The sequence below is a fragment of the Eulemur rufifrons genome, chromosome 29 (assembly GCF_041146395.1).
Source record: "Eulemur rufifrons isolate Redbay chromosome 29, OSU_ERuf_1, whole genome shotgun sequence".
NCBI lineage: Eukaryota > Metazoa > Chordata > Mammalia > Primates > Lemuridae > Eulemur > Eulemur rufifrons.
The window spans coordinates 59,075,710-59,092,718 of record NC_091011.1 but is presented as its reverse complement, the minus strand read 5'-3'; the positions used below and the strand labels follow the sequence as shown (position 1 = coordinate 59,092,718).

Below are 17,009 nucleotides of genomic sequence, written 5' to 3'. Positions count from 1 at the left end.
ATTTGTTGTTTTGTTTCTTTTACATTGAAGACTTATAAATACTTTACCTATTACTAAGTCATCTTTTCAGTTACCCTTCTGAGTTTATGTACACAGATATACATGGTCATTCTCTGTTGCTGAAACCATATAGGTGGTTTCCAATTTTTCTTGATAATAATATCACAGTGAACATCTTTTGTTCTTTTGAATAATTTATTGGGATAAATTACTAGGGCTGGAATTACTAGATAATACTAATTTTAAATTATGGAACATAAATTTAAAGCTTTTGGCAACTGTCACTGTTTTAAGTGGCAACCCAAATCCAAGATTAAATAGTCTTTTTTTTTTTTTTTTTTTTGGTAACCTTTATTTGGATACCTTTGATCAAAAGCAATCAGGTTCTTATATAATAATCAATAGAGACAGATGCAAACTGCCACTTGATTGAGTTTAAATACAAGGCTTTGATTTGTTCCATCAGTATTCTATGCTTTTGAATCTTTCTAGTCATATGACAGTATAATTTTCAGGCATTCATATGTTATTTATACATATTTTAATATGATATTTTGTTGACAAATATTAAGTGGTAAGAATTTATGTGATAAAATTAATATCTATGCCAACACTGAACAGTCATTGTTTTAAATAAAAACTTCTTTTTCAACAAAATCAATTCTGTTATAATGGTGATAAAAACCAAAATTAATAGGTTAAACAAAAAACAATAAATAAATGGTTTGCTGTTTCAGATGTTGTCAATGTACATATCTTTTATAAGGACATTTGTTAAAAGTTATAGTTTTTAATTGCAGTTAATGATGCTGATTCATTGTATGATTCGGTTATGTGGTAGTTCAGTATTTTAGTCAGCAAACCTGTTTGAGTATATTTTCTGTTTGTTATTTAAAACCTAACTAGTTTTAGTATTGTTTTTAGAATTAAACTATATTATATTTCTGCTACAGTTAGCTTTGTTAAGTAGGTATTGGGGTTTTTGTTTTCAATTGCTAGGTAAATAATTATTTCAATTAGTAGAAGGTGGTCCTTCATTACCAATTCTGTGCTCTATGTCTAATAAACATAGGAAAGTGTAATGGTCACCAAAAGCAGAAGTGAATTGAATACACTTTGCCATGCTTTTATGTACTATGAAAGAAACATTATTTATAAATGCTTTAAGTGAAAACAACAGTATTACTAATAAAATTTGCAACCTTAAGATTTAGGTAATGAAATATTTTTGGTAATCATAATAAATGTAAAAGTTGCTTTTAACCATTTTAGGGTGTGTATGGGCCAAAAGCATACGTGGCAACCCAAGGACCCTTAGCAAACACCGTAATAGATTTTTGGAGGATGATATGGGAGTACAATGTTGTAGTAAGTAATTTACCTTTCATAATATATTTTGAGAAATACGCATGTAATGACATAGGATGTTTTACTGAATAAGGAATGAGAGGACATTTTAGCCATATGATATGTTTAATTATAGGTGACGTTTACTAAAAAGACAGAAACTGATTTTTAGGATATCATTAAATTCTCACAAGCTAGTCTAGATTTTAAGAGTGTGTGATAGGACCAGGCATGGTGGCTCACACCTATAATCCCAGCACTTTGAGAGGCCAAGGCAGGAGGATGGCTTGGGGCCAGGAGTTTAAGACCAAAGTGGGCATCATAGCAAGACCTCGTCTCTACAACAGATTGAAAAATTAGCCGGGCCTGGTGGTACACTCCAGTAGTCCCAATACTTGGGAGGCTGAGGTAGGAGGATCACTTGAGTTCAGGAGTTAGAGGTTGCTGTGAGCTATGATGATGCCACTGTATTCTAGCTGGGGTGACATTGAGACTTTGTCTCAAAAAAAAAAAAAAAAAAAAGCAGAAAACCCCCCAAAACAATAAAAACCAGAAAATAAGTGAGTTAGGATACTGCAGAGAGCTCTCTGTACTAATGTGTATTACCCTGGGAACCTAAGCATTTGTTCTGGTGATGGTTTGGTTGGGTGTATGTGGAAAAATCAGTAATGTGGAGCTCTCATTCCTGTCTTATGAGCATTGTAACAGTATTTTTCTATGGAATTATGATTTTAAAGCACTGGCACCCCTTGTTAGTCTTTGAAAAATTAGTAAAATGAGGGAAAAATTCCACTTGTTAGTGTTTGCTGATAGTTCAGTTTAAAACTAGATGTGCTTGGGGATTGACTGGGAAAGGGCATGAAGAAACTTTCTGGATGATGGAAACATCCTGTATCTTGATAGGAGTTAGTGTTGCACAGATGTATGCATTTGTCAAAACTTAGTATTCACTGAAAATTTGTACATTTTATTATATGTAAAATTTACCTCAAGGGGAAAATACTGTAAACACTATAAAAATTAATGAGTTCTAGATAATGATATGCATGCTGAAGCATTTAGGGGAAAATGTACTGATGTCCTCATTTTACTTTGAAATGTATAAGATGGGTTGATAGAGGGATGGCTATGTGATAAAACAATTATAGTGAAGTGTTAATGGTAGAATATAGATGGGAGCTATACAGTGTTTGCTGTAAAAATCTTTCAATGTTGCTGTATGTTTGAAAGTTTGCCTTGTAAAATGTTGGAAAGGGGGAGCAGATATAATAAACTTTATGTTTAAATATGGTGTTAAATTAAATGCACTCATTCTTTAGATAATTCTATTAAATGCCTTTTAATTAATAGTGCTATTTAATTAGATAACTATCCTAAAAGTGATATTTTAATATAATTTCAAAAGTCAGAAGTAAATCTGTAAGATTCACATAATTTAAATCAAACCAAATAAATCATGTTGACTGGAACCAATTTAATTTGTTGCTATATGGTCAGCCCTTATTTGGAAGGGCTGTGATTCTGATAATTTCTTTAACTTATACATTTAATATTAAAACTACTTTTTTAGAAAGACCAAGTATACTTCTGTTCAGATGGAAAAGTAATTCTTGAAATTTGTATTTTATTAAAAAGTAAAATTGTGTTTAACTGATATTTTCTTCATCCCACTCCCCACCACTGCTTCCTTTTAGATCATTGTAATGGCCTGTCGAGAATTTGAGATGGGAAGGGTATGTATATCTCTTCTTCTTATTTCATTTTTAGGGATAAATATTCCTGGTCTTTTATTATTATTATTAGTAGTAGTAGTATTATAGTCTAAGCCTAAGTAAAGTAGATACTTTTATTTTTGGGTTCTGATGTTGCTTTTATTTAATACGAGGAATAAAATAATAAAAATACTCTAAAGCATGTAAGGGCTTTTTGTTTGTTTGTTTTTAACATTTTGTAAGTACATTTTATGACATACAGGCATACCTCAGAGATATTGCAGGTTCAGTTCCAGACCACCATGATAAAGCAAATATCAAAATAAAGCAATTATCACAATAGAGCGAGTCACAAATTTTTTGGTTTCCCAGTCATATAAAAGTTATGTTTACACTCTAGTCTATTAAGTATTCAATAGCCTTCATTGTGCCTAAAAAATGTACATAATTTAATTTAAAAATCCTTTATTGCTACAAAAAGTTAACAGTCATCAGAGCCTTTGAGTCAATCTTTTTGCTGGTAGAGGATCTTGTCTCAACATTTATGGCTGCTCAATGATCAGGATGATGGTTGCTTATAGTTGGGGTGGCTGTGGCTATTTATTAAAAGAAGACAACAATGAACTTTGATACATGAATTGATTCTTCTTTTCATGAAAGATTTCTCTGTAGCATGTGATGCTGTTTGATAGCATTTTACCCGCAGGAGAACTTCTTCTGGAATTGGAGTCAATCCCCTCAAACCCTGCCACGGCTTTATCAACTAAGTTTATGTAATATTCTAAATCCTTTATTGTCATTTCAACAATGTTTATAGCATCTTCACTAGGAGGAAATTCCATCTCAAGAAACCACTTTCTTTGCTCATCCATTAGAAGGAATTCCTCATCTGTTAGGGTTTTGTCATGAGATTGCAGCAGTTCAGTCACATCTTCAGGTTCTACTTCTAATTTAAGTTGTCTTGCTATTTCTGCCACATCTGCAGTTACTTCCTCCACTGAAGTCTTGAACCCTGTGAGGGTTAGAATGAACTTCTTCCAAACTCTTACTAATGTTCATATTTTGACCTCCTTCCATGAATCTTCTTAATTGTATCTAGAATGGTAAATTCTTTCCAGAAGGTTTTTAATGTACTTTGCCCAGATCTACTAGAGTAATCACTATCTATGGCAGCTGTTGCCTTACAAAATATATTTGTTAAATAATAAGACTTGAATGTCAGAATTACTCTTTGTCCCATGGGCCGCAGAGTAGATGTTGTGTTAGTAGTCATGAAAACAGCACTGGTCTCCTTGAACATCTCCATCAGAGCTTTGGGTAACTGACCAGGTGCTTATCAATGAGTAATAATTAGAAAAGAATCTTTTTTTCTGAACAGTGTGTCTCAACATTGGGCTTAAAATATTCAGTAAACTATGCTGTAAACAGATGTGCTGTCATCTAGGCTTTGTTGGTCCACTTATAGGCACAGGCAGAGTAGATTTGACATACAATTATTACGGGCCCTAGGATTTTCGGAATGGTAAATGAGCATTGGCTTCAACTTAAAGTCGCCAGCTGCATTAATACCTAACAAGAAAGTCAGCTTGTCCTTTGAATCTAGACATTGACTTTTTTTCTTTAGTTATTTAAGTCCTAGATGCCATCTTTTTCCAATATAAGGCTGTTTTGTCTATACTGAAAATCTGTTGTTTAGGGTAGCTACCTTCTTTAATAATCTTAGCTAGATCTTCTGGATAACTTCTTGCAGCTTCTACGTCAGCAGTTGTTACTTTGTCTTGCACTTTCATGTTACAAAGACAGCTTTCCTTAAACCACATAAACCAACCTCTGCTAACTTCAAACTTTTCTTTTGCAGCTTCCTCAACTCTCTCAGCCTTCATAGAATTGAAGAGAGTTAGGACCTTGCTCTGGTTTAGACTTTGGCTTAGGGAAATGTTATGTCCGATTTGATCTTCTGTCCAGACCTCTAAAATTTTCTTCATATCAGGAGTAAGGCTGATATGCTTTCTTTTGCTTTCTTATCATTCATATGTTCACTGGAGTAACACTTTAAATTTCCTTCAAGAATTTTTCTTTGTATTCACAGTTTGGCTAACTGGCAAGCTTTTGGCCTCTCTTGGCTTTCAGCGTGCCTTTCTCAATAAGCTTAATCATTTTTAGCTTTTGATTTAAAGTGAGAAGTGCAACTCTTAGTTTTACCTGACACTTAGAGGCAATTGTAGAGTCATTTATTGGCCTAATTTTAGTATTGTATCTTGGGAGACCCAAGAAGAGGGAGAGAGACAGTGGAATGACTGGTTGGTGCACAACATTTATCAATTAAGTTTGTCATCTTAAATGGGTATAGTTTGTGGCAGCCCAAAACAATTATAGTAGTAACATCAAAGATCACTGATCATAGATCACCATAACAGCTTTAATAATAATGAAAAAGTTTGAAATACTGTGAGAATTACCAAAGTGTGACATAGAGACCTGAAGTTAGCACATGCTGTTGGAAAAATGGGACCAATATACTTGCTTAGTGCAGAGTTGCCACAAACCTTTGATTAGTAAAAACAAAACAAAACAACAGAAAAAAAACCCATAATATCTGGAAAGCACAGTAAAGCAAATTACAATAAAATGAGGTATGCCTGTACTTAAAATAACTGATTATATACTGTTATTTGCTAATTTTCAAGTATTTAATATTTGTAAGTAGAATACCATTTATGGACTGAAGTGGGGTGGTATTACAAAATAAAATTGAGCAAACAAAAATGTGTAAAGTAATTTTGATTATCATTAATTTATAGTTTGACTATTCTGATTAGTCTTTTTACAAATACTACAATATTTTTTGTTTTACTGTCTTTTTAAACATTGGTATTTTTATGCTGTGTACAAGTGAAATTTGTTTCAAAAACGTTATGTTGTCCTGAAACATATATTCTTAAGTCCTTATTAGTAAGTGATAATATTTACAGAGAATAGGTATTTAAATAAAATAAAAGTGTGGCTTTCGATACACGTGACATACAAATCAAACTTAAATTACATAATATTTTTATTTGAAATTTTCTTATACTAATGTGATTTGTTAATGTACTAAAATTTTTAAGTTATAAAAATTTTTATTAATTTTTTTAGTAGGAGATATATTACAAAAGCAAGATATATCTCAGTTATGTGAAATATTAATAATTGAGAAACCTTATTTTAATTTCTTTTTATTCCTAAAATCTAAGTCTAGAAAATATAAAAACTGAGAAATTGTTAAGTGATCAAATTATCTGTTTAAGTATTGTCAGTATGTACTTCAATACTATTAATCATTGTATTAGGAAATTTTAATTTCATTCTCCTAATGTTTTCTTGAAGTTATTCTTAAGGTTTAAGATGTATTTTTTCATTCTATGAATAAGCTCACATTGTTAGTAGTAGTACTTGATGAAAAATTAAGGTGTATTGGGCACAAATTATTTGAAGCTAAAGTTTTGTGATTTGCAGTGTCTTGTTAGTAGTAGATTGTGAATGAATTAGGACCTATGAAATTTTTGGGTAACTTGGACTTTGCGCTTGGCTTTGAATATGACTTAATGGAAAGATAATGAAATCAGATAAACCTACCCTTTACTAGAATTTTGATCATGGTGCAGGACAGTTCCATCTGAGCTTCAGTTTCCTCATCTCTGAAATGAAAATAATACCCAACTTGCAGTATTAGAGATTGTGCATATATGAGGCTTTACACATAGTTTTTGATATTAATTGTTATTAGTTTTATACTGGGAATCTAAATACCAGTATTCTTACTTACTTACTGCTTATCTGAATGAAGGGCAAGTTATTCACACAGCTTTTGATTCTTACCTAAATGAATCTTTTATAAATTGTTTTCTGTTTGTTTCACGATATTAAAGCTTTACCAGATAGAAGACAAAATTTAAAAGCCCCCCCAAAATAATTTAATTTTATCATTTTCTATAAACTTCTCTTGAGAAATTATGTTTAAGGATTACCTATGGTTTTAAGCCTCTAAAATATTAGTAGTATTTACTCTAACCTGACATACCAGACAGTTCTATTATACTTTGTTGCCCTGTGAGTAGTACTGCATTTATATTTGGAACTATTAGAATTTAATTAGAAATTCATGAACAGATATATTTCCTACTGCCAAAAGGTTTATTTAAGCTAAATGGTCACTTATCTTCCCTTTTATTGGGTCTTGATAAATAATTACATCATTTCTTAGCATCTGAAACACTGTATCTTCTATAAAGTTAGGCTTTTCACTCACCTACTTTTCTAAAATGATAAGTCTTATTATTAGAAACTAATGAAAATTGAATTTTCTGCTATTTTTCTCTACCTGTTTAAAATAGGAAGTCAAAAGAGGAAAATATTTGATTGTACTTTCTGTAATCTCAAATAAAATGGGTAGTTAAAATAATGTATTATGGTCGTAGAGGGATTTTACCATCCATAGAACATTTGAAATACACTCTTATTTAGTAAATACAGCAACCCTATAAGATAAAGATTATTATTCCTATTTTTACAAGTAAAGAAATTAAAGGTCAATAAAACAGTAAAATTAGTACTTGCAGCATTCTTCTGATGCCATGTAGAATGATCTTTCCACTTTCTCACAGATTTTACACTTCATGAGAATTCATCCAGATACTGTAGAGATTGTCATGTTACAAGCAATAAAACTTGCCTGGCAACCCTAAATGGATCTTCTCATGCCAGACATTATTTAAGGCAATTTTTCTCTTCTACAGGAGGATCTGTGGTCTACCCTGTAGACCAGATGGGCAGGTAGCCTTATATTGAACATTTGATACTATGTTAATAAGGTTCTTTTGACTAATTTTGGAGAGGACACAGTAGCCTACCTTTAATAACAACTGGGTAGGTCTTAGCTCTCCTAGCTCCTTGCCTACTGATGTCAGTGTTTCTGTTTTGAGGAAAGAGTAGCAAGCTGAACCCCAGGACGCAAAATATTTATAACAATGTAAGAAAAACTACCATATGGATTGGATTACTCACTAATTGTTGTGTGTGTGTTTTTTTTTCTTTTTTGGATAACAGAAAAAATGTGAGCGCTATTGGCCTTTGTATGGAGAAGACCCTATAACGTTTGCGCCATTTAAAATTTCTTGTGTAAGTACCTATTTTTGTAAATATTTTTAATCAGAAAATTGGCATGCTAGACTGAAGAATAAATTATAATGTGTTATGAACCAAGGTTTATATAAGCCAAGTACTTGTACTACACTTATAATAAACAAAGATTAATAGTGTTTATTTTTATAGTCCCTTTAAATTCAGAAGTTTTTGGGATGACTGAAATTTTCATAAATATATAATTTCCTTGTATGTTATTTTGTTAATTCTGTTTTAGCCTTTGTATATCAATTGACAATTAGTGCTTATATGAGTAAAGTGAGTATAACAGTATGCTTTGAGTGGTCTATTTGGAAATTGGTGTATTTGTTTCAAATTGAATAAATGAAAAAGACTCTTGATGACTCAAGTATAGTGTATCATGTTAACCTTTCATGTGTATGTTATGCTTCCCCAAATTGTTACAATTATGTATAAGGTTGAGTTTGAGAACTACCATCCTGACAAAGATTGATCCTTTATGGCAGATAATTTGATAAAAAACTGAAAATGTATTCTTTACTATTTAAGACCTCTGGAAATGAGTTAAATTCAAGCTCAAAAACTAACATAGCAAAAATCTGAGAAAATGTATTAAAAAACAAAAGGAATGAAGGAAGAAAGAGAAGTAGGAAAAACAAAGGGTTGGACAAAAAGAAGTACAATGTAAGGGAACTTTAAAATAGGACCAACAGTTTTCTTTAGGTGCCACAGGATATCATCTTTCTTAATCTCCTAGAAGAAATAATGTTTATTTGCTCAACTAAAAAGACCATGATTGAACGAACATACATGAAAATTAAACAATTTGCCTGAATAAGGGTTCTCCAGAGAAGCAGAACCAATAGGAGGTGGGAGTGTGTGTGCGTGCGCGTGCATATAAAGAGATATAAGGAATTGGCTTATGCAGTTATGGAGGCCATCAAGACCAAAATGTGCAGGGTAGGCTGGAGAACAGGAGAACTGAGGTTCAGTTCTAATTCGAAAACGGTCTGTTATAGAACCAAGAAGACCTGATGCTACAGATGAAGGCAGTCTGCTAGGGAATTTTGTCTTGCTTAGGGGAGGCTGAGGCTGGTCCTTTATTCTATTCAGGCCTTCAGCTGGTTGGAGGAAGCCCACCAACATTATGGAGGACAATCTGCTTTGCTCAAAGTCCACCAGTTTAAATTTTAATATCATCCAAAACACCTCATAATGTTTGAACAGATATTTTGGTCATTCTGTGGCCCAGCCAAGTTGACATAGAAAATTAGCCAGACACAGAAGCATGTGCCTGTAGCCCCAGCTACTTGGGAGGCTGGGGCAGGTATGTCACTTGAGCCAAGAGTTCAAGACTAGCCTGGACAATATAGTGAGACTGTCTCTTAAAAAAAAATTGACTATCACATTCCCCATCTCAGAATTGCTTGTTTTTTACTTTGTTTTCCATGGTCAAATGAAATATAATTTCTATAATTTTATTTGTCATCAATGTATTCAAGAACTCCATAATCTTATGACATAGTTGTACTTCTGAATTCCTCTTATGCATACTCAAAATCCAGTGCTTTCTAGGTTGATGGAGAAAAAGATTTAAAGCTGTATTATGCTGTCTACTTTATAAATGCAATGGGATTTTTATAATGTTAACTATAACTCACAGTTGAACTTTTTGGATTGAATATTCAGTCAATACTCTAAGGTGCTGGTGAGAATTAACTATTGGTAGGTTAAATGTAAAAAATTTTTTTAATTCAGTATTTTATTTTATTTGGAATGAGCAATATACACCAAACTGTCTACTTCAGAGAGGGAACACCTCTCCCCATCACCAATGCAGAAAGTATTCTACAATATTAGGTCCTTGGACAGCCCAGGAAACCTAGTTCTGTGCAATGTGGTTATGCTGAACATTTGTAAATTTAAATGCAATAAGGTAACTGTAGTGAACATCATAATTCAAGTGAAAACATTCATAATTAAAGTGAAAACATTCACAATTCAAGTGAAAACAAATGCTTAACATTCAACAACAAAACAGTTTGAGATTTTTAAACATTTGGGAATCAAGAGTAGTAAACAACTTAAAATAATCAATAGAGGAAAGAATGAAATAGTTCATAATTTGAAAAAAGATGAATTGACTTTTTGGGTGGTTTTTTGATAGACTAAAAAAGAATTTAGAAGTTCTCTGGGTAAGATGTTTGATTTGTCAGTGTCTAGATTGATCCATGCTGAAGAAACAAAATTTTTCCTTACAGATTTCAAAATGGAAAGTAATTTGTATGTCTTATGGTTGTTTCACACAACTCAGCATTTGTTACCACTGATTTAACTACAAACAAAAATGAAATTTATAAATAGAAATTATGTTGGTGAAAATAACCATAGTGAGTGACTTGACTACTTTGCAATGAAAGTGTTTGAGAGACTAAGAGATAACAGTCTTTTCTGAAGCTCACTTGCTGTGGGGATGAGGCGGAAGGTAAAGTCGTGAAATGGTGAGGACTGGCTAAGAGGAGCTCAATCTCCTGTTGCTACATGTAACCACTTGGATTAGATGTCTGCATCCTACTCATGGGTCGTATCTAGCCCACTGCCTGTTTTCTAAATAAAGTTTTATTGGAGCACAGCCTGTTGATTTATGTATTTGTCTGTCAACAATAGCAAAGTTGAATAAACAGACTTTATGGCCCAAAAAGCCAAAAATATTTACTATATGGCCCTTTACAGAAAAGTTAAGTCTTAGACCAGTATTCTCATCCATACTCCTTTCTGATAAAAGTAAAGTTCAAAATAAATTACTGTGATTTTAAAAAATTAAAGCAGGCATAATAGTATCCTTTTTATTAATAAAATAACATATACTGTTGCTCTTGATAATTATCATCCTCAACTATCTGTAGTTTTTAACTATTAGTTATTAGGGAAAAAATAATTTGTTTAATGAATTATTAGGCAAAAAAAATTTTGCTTAGTGGCAAACTTATATAAAGGCTTCATTCTAATACTTCGACTAAATGACAATAAAACACTTCTAAAGTGGTTGTGTTACCATCAGTAATAATAATAATAATTTGGGATTTTCTTCCCCCTTCCTTTCCTAGTTGCTGTACAGTTAATTGAGAATTGAGTGTTAGGTAGGGAAAATCAAGCCTTATGGAAAGATAAAATGGTTGAAGATGAGATATGGTAGTCAGTACTGAGGAGTGACATTCTGTTTGTATTATTTCTATTACATGATTCTGGAGATGATTACTACTTTGCAAATCTTTTATTGGACAATAGACTCCTGACTAAGTAATTGGTTAACTGGACACTTCTGTCTTTTAAAAAAAATACTGTAAAGAAACTTAGATAAACAAATTGATGCCTTTTTTATTTTTACTGTCTATACAAGCTTTTTAATAAACATTTTTTTTCAGGTTTCTTAGTATAACAGAAAACATTCTTTGATTTCCAACTTCACTGTTTCTTGTTTGTTTGTATTGCTTTGGTATATTTGGTAGAAGACTTTTAAGACTTTATTTTTTTAAGAGTAGTTTTAGGTAATAAAATTGACAGGAAGCTACAGAGATTTCCCTTATACTTCCTGCCCCCAAACATGTGTAGTCTCCCCTATTATCAGCATTCTCCACCAGAGTCGTCCCTTTGTTACAATTGATGAACCTGCATGAAAACATCTTTATTACCCAGAGTTCAATAGTTTACATTAGGGTTTATTGGTATTTTACATTCTATGGATTTAGACAAATGTATAACAAAGTGTATCCACTTTGTAGTATCATACAGAGTAGCGTCATTGCCCTAAAAATTCTGTGTTCTACTTGTTCATCCCTTCCCCTCACCTCTCCAAACCCTGGCAACCATTGATCTTTTTACAGTCTCCATAGTTTTGCCTTTTCCCGAACGTTACATAGTTGGAGTCATAGAGTATGTAGCCTTTTCAGATTGGTTTCTTTCACTTAGTAATATGCACTTGAGGTTCTACCATGTCTTTTCAAGGCTTGCTAGCTCTTTTATTATTACTATTATTTTAATTGACACAATAATACATATTTATTGGATACAGTGTGATATTTTGCTCTCCAGTGTACAATGGAGAATGATCAAATCAGGGTAATTAGCATATCTATCACCTTAAGCAAACTGATGACTTAAAATGGTTGTTTTTGTAATTATCAAGTACATCTGGAATTTTAAAGGTTAATTTTATATTGTGGGGCCGGGCATGGTGGCTCACACCTGTAATCCTCGCACATTGGAAGGCCTAGGCGGGTGGATCACTTGAGGGCAGGAGTTCGAGGTCAGGAGTTCGAGACCAGCCTGAACGAGAGCGAGACCCCATCTCTACTAAAAATAGAAAGAAATTATCTGGCCAACTAAAAATATGTAGAAAAAATTAGCCGGGCATGGTGGTGCATGCCTGTAGTCCTAGCTACTCGGGAGGCTGAGGCAGGAGGATTGCTTGAGCCCAGGAGTTTGAGGTTGCTGTGAGCTAGGCTGATGCCACGGCACTCTAGCCCAGGCAACAGAGTGAGACTCTGTCTCCTCCCCAAAAAAAAAAAAAATTTATATTGTGGACTTCGATGCAAGCATTTTGTTTGTTTTGATATGTCTGTGGTTTTGTTTTAATGTTTTCACTGACTCACAAGTGTTTCTCTTTATTTAGGAGGATGAACAAGCAAGAACAGACTACTTCATTAGGACACTCTTACTTGAATTTCAAAATGTAGGTACTTCCCATTCAGAAACAGTCTCTTAAGAATTGTTTTCAAGGAGAAGATATATAGTATATTATCTTATTTAACATAGTTAAGGAAATTTTTTTAGTTATGTAAAATAATGAAGAATATCAGAGTTGTTAGGTTTTATTCAGTATCTTGAGACTTATGCTTATCAAATTATATATATTAAGGTAATATAAATTATTTCTTAGAACAGCTATTCCTAAATTAAATTTACTATTTTTGGAATAGTTATGCCTTCTTTGTTACAAATATTTTTCTCTTATTGCAGTAAGCAGATTATTACTTTTTTTTACATAATTATTACCCTCTTTTACTACTTTACAATTTTGTAAAGACAAATTACCATCAAAGCTAGGTCTCCCTTTAGATATATATTGTTTATACTTGAGGTCCTTGATTTCAGTGTCTCAGAACTATATAAAATGATAATGTCTCTAGGAAAGAATCAAAGAAAAATTGGATGGACATTAAAAGAATGCCTGTCAATTTCTTCCTCATCTCTCTATTTTAATATCTTAATTTTTAAGCCATTATAAGTAATTCATCTTGGTCAAGAAGTATATCATTCTTCTCAAACTCATGCATTTGTAAACATACCGACAACTTGCTGCCTTCTTGTTGATGAGCAGACAGTTCCAGTACTCTCACTGCCCCCTGACTTTACTAATCATGTCTCTTTAGATGAGTCATTTATTATGCTTTGGTTACTGTTTTTTTAATTTATGGTAATAATAAGTTCTTTATTGAATTTCTGTAGTGTATCAGGCATCTCAATCCTCCTAACTTCATAATAGCAGATACTGTTAATTCCATTTCACATAGATGAAGATACAGAGGCTTTGAGAAGTTAAATAGCTTACCTAAAGTTATTCAATAAATGGCAAAAGTAGAATTTGAATACAGTTTTGCCTAGATTCCAAGCACTGCTCTTTCTGTTAAACACCTAGAATAATCGTTCTCAAAATATTTTGACATCAAGATTCCTTTACATTCTTAAAAATTATGGAGGATCCCAAAAAGCTTTTGTTTATGTGGGTTATATCTTTCAGTATATACTAAATTCAAAATTTTTAAAAAACATGAATACACAAGCATACATACCATTAGCTGTGAAAGAAAAAGGCAAATAACACTTAGTATTATTATGAAGATTATTTAAAACTATTGGCTCCCCTCCCCCCACCAAAGAGTCAGAATACCCAGACCATGCTTTGAGAACCACTGATATCTAATAAGACAAGTGGATTGGGCAGGTTTGTTTCTAAGTTCTTTTTCAGTTTAATAGTCTATTACACTAATTATAATAAATTCTAACATAATGCTTATGGGATATTGTTCATCCATTTAATCAATCGTGTCGATTAAATAGTATATATAGTATAATGATTAAGGTGTACATTTTAGAGGTAAGACTGCTAGGTTTAGATCCCACATTTGTCACTTCCTATGAAACTTTAGGCAGGTCATTTTGTCTTTCTGTCTTAATTTGCTTATCTATAAAATTAGGATAGATAGTATTAACAGTACTTTTCTCATCAGGATTAAATATGTTATTACTTTTGAAGCCTTTAGATCATACTTGGCATGTGGTAAGCAGTCACAAAGTGTAGGGTTTTCTTTCTTTTTCTTTGTAAGCAATGCTAAATATCACACAGAGATAGCTTAGAAATGGTAATTGAGATATGCAACTTTAAAGTTTGCAAATGTATTTTCATAATTGTTGAATTTCTGTTTTTCTTGAAGGAATCTCGTAGGCTGTATCAGTTTCATTATGTGAACTGGCCAGACCATGATGTTCCTTCATCATTTGATTCTATTCTGGACATGATAAGCTTAATGAGGAAATATCAGGAACATGAAGATGTGCCTATTTGTATTCATTGCAGGTACAAAAGAATTTCCCAAACATAGAAATACTATATTTTTTGTTTAATGTTAAATAAGGTTTTATTTCTGCATTAATATGAAAGTAATCCTGAATTTCTCCTGGTCTTGATATGTAGTATATTTGAGACTGAGACCTTTTAAATTGATGTAGTCTCAGCTGGTTGACAGACTATTTAGAGTAATGTTACATTAAGTCGTAAGATCATCTATTTGAAATGGTATTCATATGACAGAAAGCGATGCATACTCTTTATTATTCACCAACTAGAGCATATAGTCTCATAGATGCCCATCATACTCTACTTTTTAAAGTCAATATAGTAATATTTTCTTTTAACCAACTTCCCTGAAATAATGACCAAGCAATTTTCATACCTTATAAACATTGACATGAGATTTTTAAAATGTATATGGATATACATATATAGGTCTTACTGATCTAAGTTACTATCAATTCTAAGACACTTATTTTATATACATTAAGAATGGACAATCATTGCCACTTTTAAGGGAAATGTCATTTGTAAGAAGCCATTGATGGTAAGCTATATACCAGTTTCAGAGCTGTTACGATATAGATTAAAGTATGTTTTAGAATTGATGAAAAACTCAGTCCCGTTTCCATTCCTGAGGAGCATCAGTTTTCACATTTGCACCACTTCCTGTCATATCATGAAATTATATTATTTATAGCTACTGATAGGAAGCTAGCACTCTTACATTGTAGTAAGGTAACATTAATACACATTTACTAGCCATTTTAATCAAATTATGTTTTATAGCAGATTACCTCATTATACATATTATATAAGACTAAATGATTACTGATGTTCAAACAGTCTGTGAAAATGAAAGTACTAAGTATAGATGCATCTACTTTAACTTGCTCTATAGAAATCGTTTATTTATTCAAATAATGTTCGAAGCTCAATTAGGTTTTGCAAAATTAGTCATTTGGACATGTAAGAATTCATGGCAACCCTGCCTTTAACTTTTGGGGGAATGAATATGAGAATATTAATTCTTGGGGAGAGGGATATTTAATTTTAGATTCCAAGAGGGGGGTTAATTCTATAATATATTTTCTCTAAGATAAGTCAGTTTTAGATAACCAACTGTTCTTAACAGAAAGCTGTTTCTGTTATCTGGCCATTTCTCCAACTATCAAGCTACTACTCAATCCTCTTAATAATAAAGAGCAAAAAATGTTCCAGTTGGGAGGAAAAAGTCCTTACATTTTTTGGTCAGGTCAGGGAAATTAAGAATGCCTGTTATGGCCGATAGATCATAAGCATCTGTATAACTCTTGGATCCTTATATGTTGACAATTCTTTGTTCCCTGCCTCATCTGACAACCTCTGTATACCAAGTGGCTTCTGGATTATAACCTATGGCTCTGCTCATAGAACTCATTGTTGCTCTCTTTTTAGAAAGCTTTTAAAAAAGTATTGGCTCTTTTTTTTTTTTTTTTTTAAATAGAGTGAGTATTCAAGAAACTCAATAAGGAAATACATACTTAAGGAAAGATACTAAGCAGTGTAACTAAACAAAGATAAAATATAGTAGTCACATGGTTTTGCTTTTTTTAAGCTAAATTTCTATTATGGAATTAGGAATGTTATGGAAAATGCCCTTTTAAAATGAATAACATAAAATTGAATTAGTCAAGAAAATATTAAATGTTTGCAGTAGGTTTAGTATATAGGTGTCATTATAATATGGGTGATATAGGGTATTTTGAAACCTAATTTTTGAAATTTCGTTAGATAGGTTAATGTATGGGTTTCTAAATAGTAAAAGCTACTTGAATCCTAAGGTGATTTTTCTATTCTTAATTTTAGTTTGCATTAGATTCTTCTAAAGGCCTTACAATCTTAGTACTTTTTTATTTCATAAGACTGCTATCAGTTTATCTCTCTAACTGACATGTTATCTGCATCCACATTTATCATTAAAAATAAATGAGCCTGTCATGGTGCCTTAGGCCTGAAATCCCAGCACTTTGGGAGGCCGAGGCAGAAGGATCACTTGAGGCCAGGAGTTCAAGACCAGCCTGGAGAACATAGTGAGACCCCACTGCTACAAAATTTTAATAATTAGCCAGGCGTGGTGGCATGTACCTGTAGTCCCGGCTACTTGGAGTCTGAGGTGGAAGGATTACTTGAGCCCA

At 32.4% G+C, this 17,009-nt stretch overlaps 1 protein-coding gene across 1 annotated transcript in view; it reads left to right on the top strand.

The window, feature by feature from the left end:
* PTPN12 (protein tyrosine phosphatase non-receptor type 12) overlaps positions 1–17,009 on the top strand; it is a 93,511-nt gene that overhangs the window by 50,515 nt on the left and 25,987 nt on the right. The window contains exons 4-8 of the mRNA XM_069461399.1: positions 1,273–1,368; positions 3,042–3,080; positions 8,145–8,216; positions 12,874–12,933; positions 14,696–14,838. Of these exons, the coding sequence (XP_069317500.1) occupies positions 1,273–1,368; positions 3,042–3,080; positions 8,145–8,216; positions 12,874–12,933; positions 14,696–14,838 (410 nt within the window). The remainder of the gene's footprint in view (positions 1–1,272; positions 1,369–3,041; positions 3,081–8,144; positions 8,217–12,873; positions 12,934–14,695; positions 14,839–17,009) is intronic.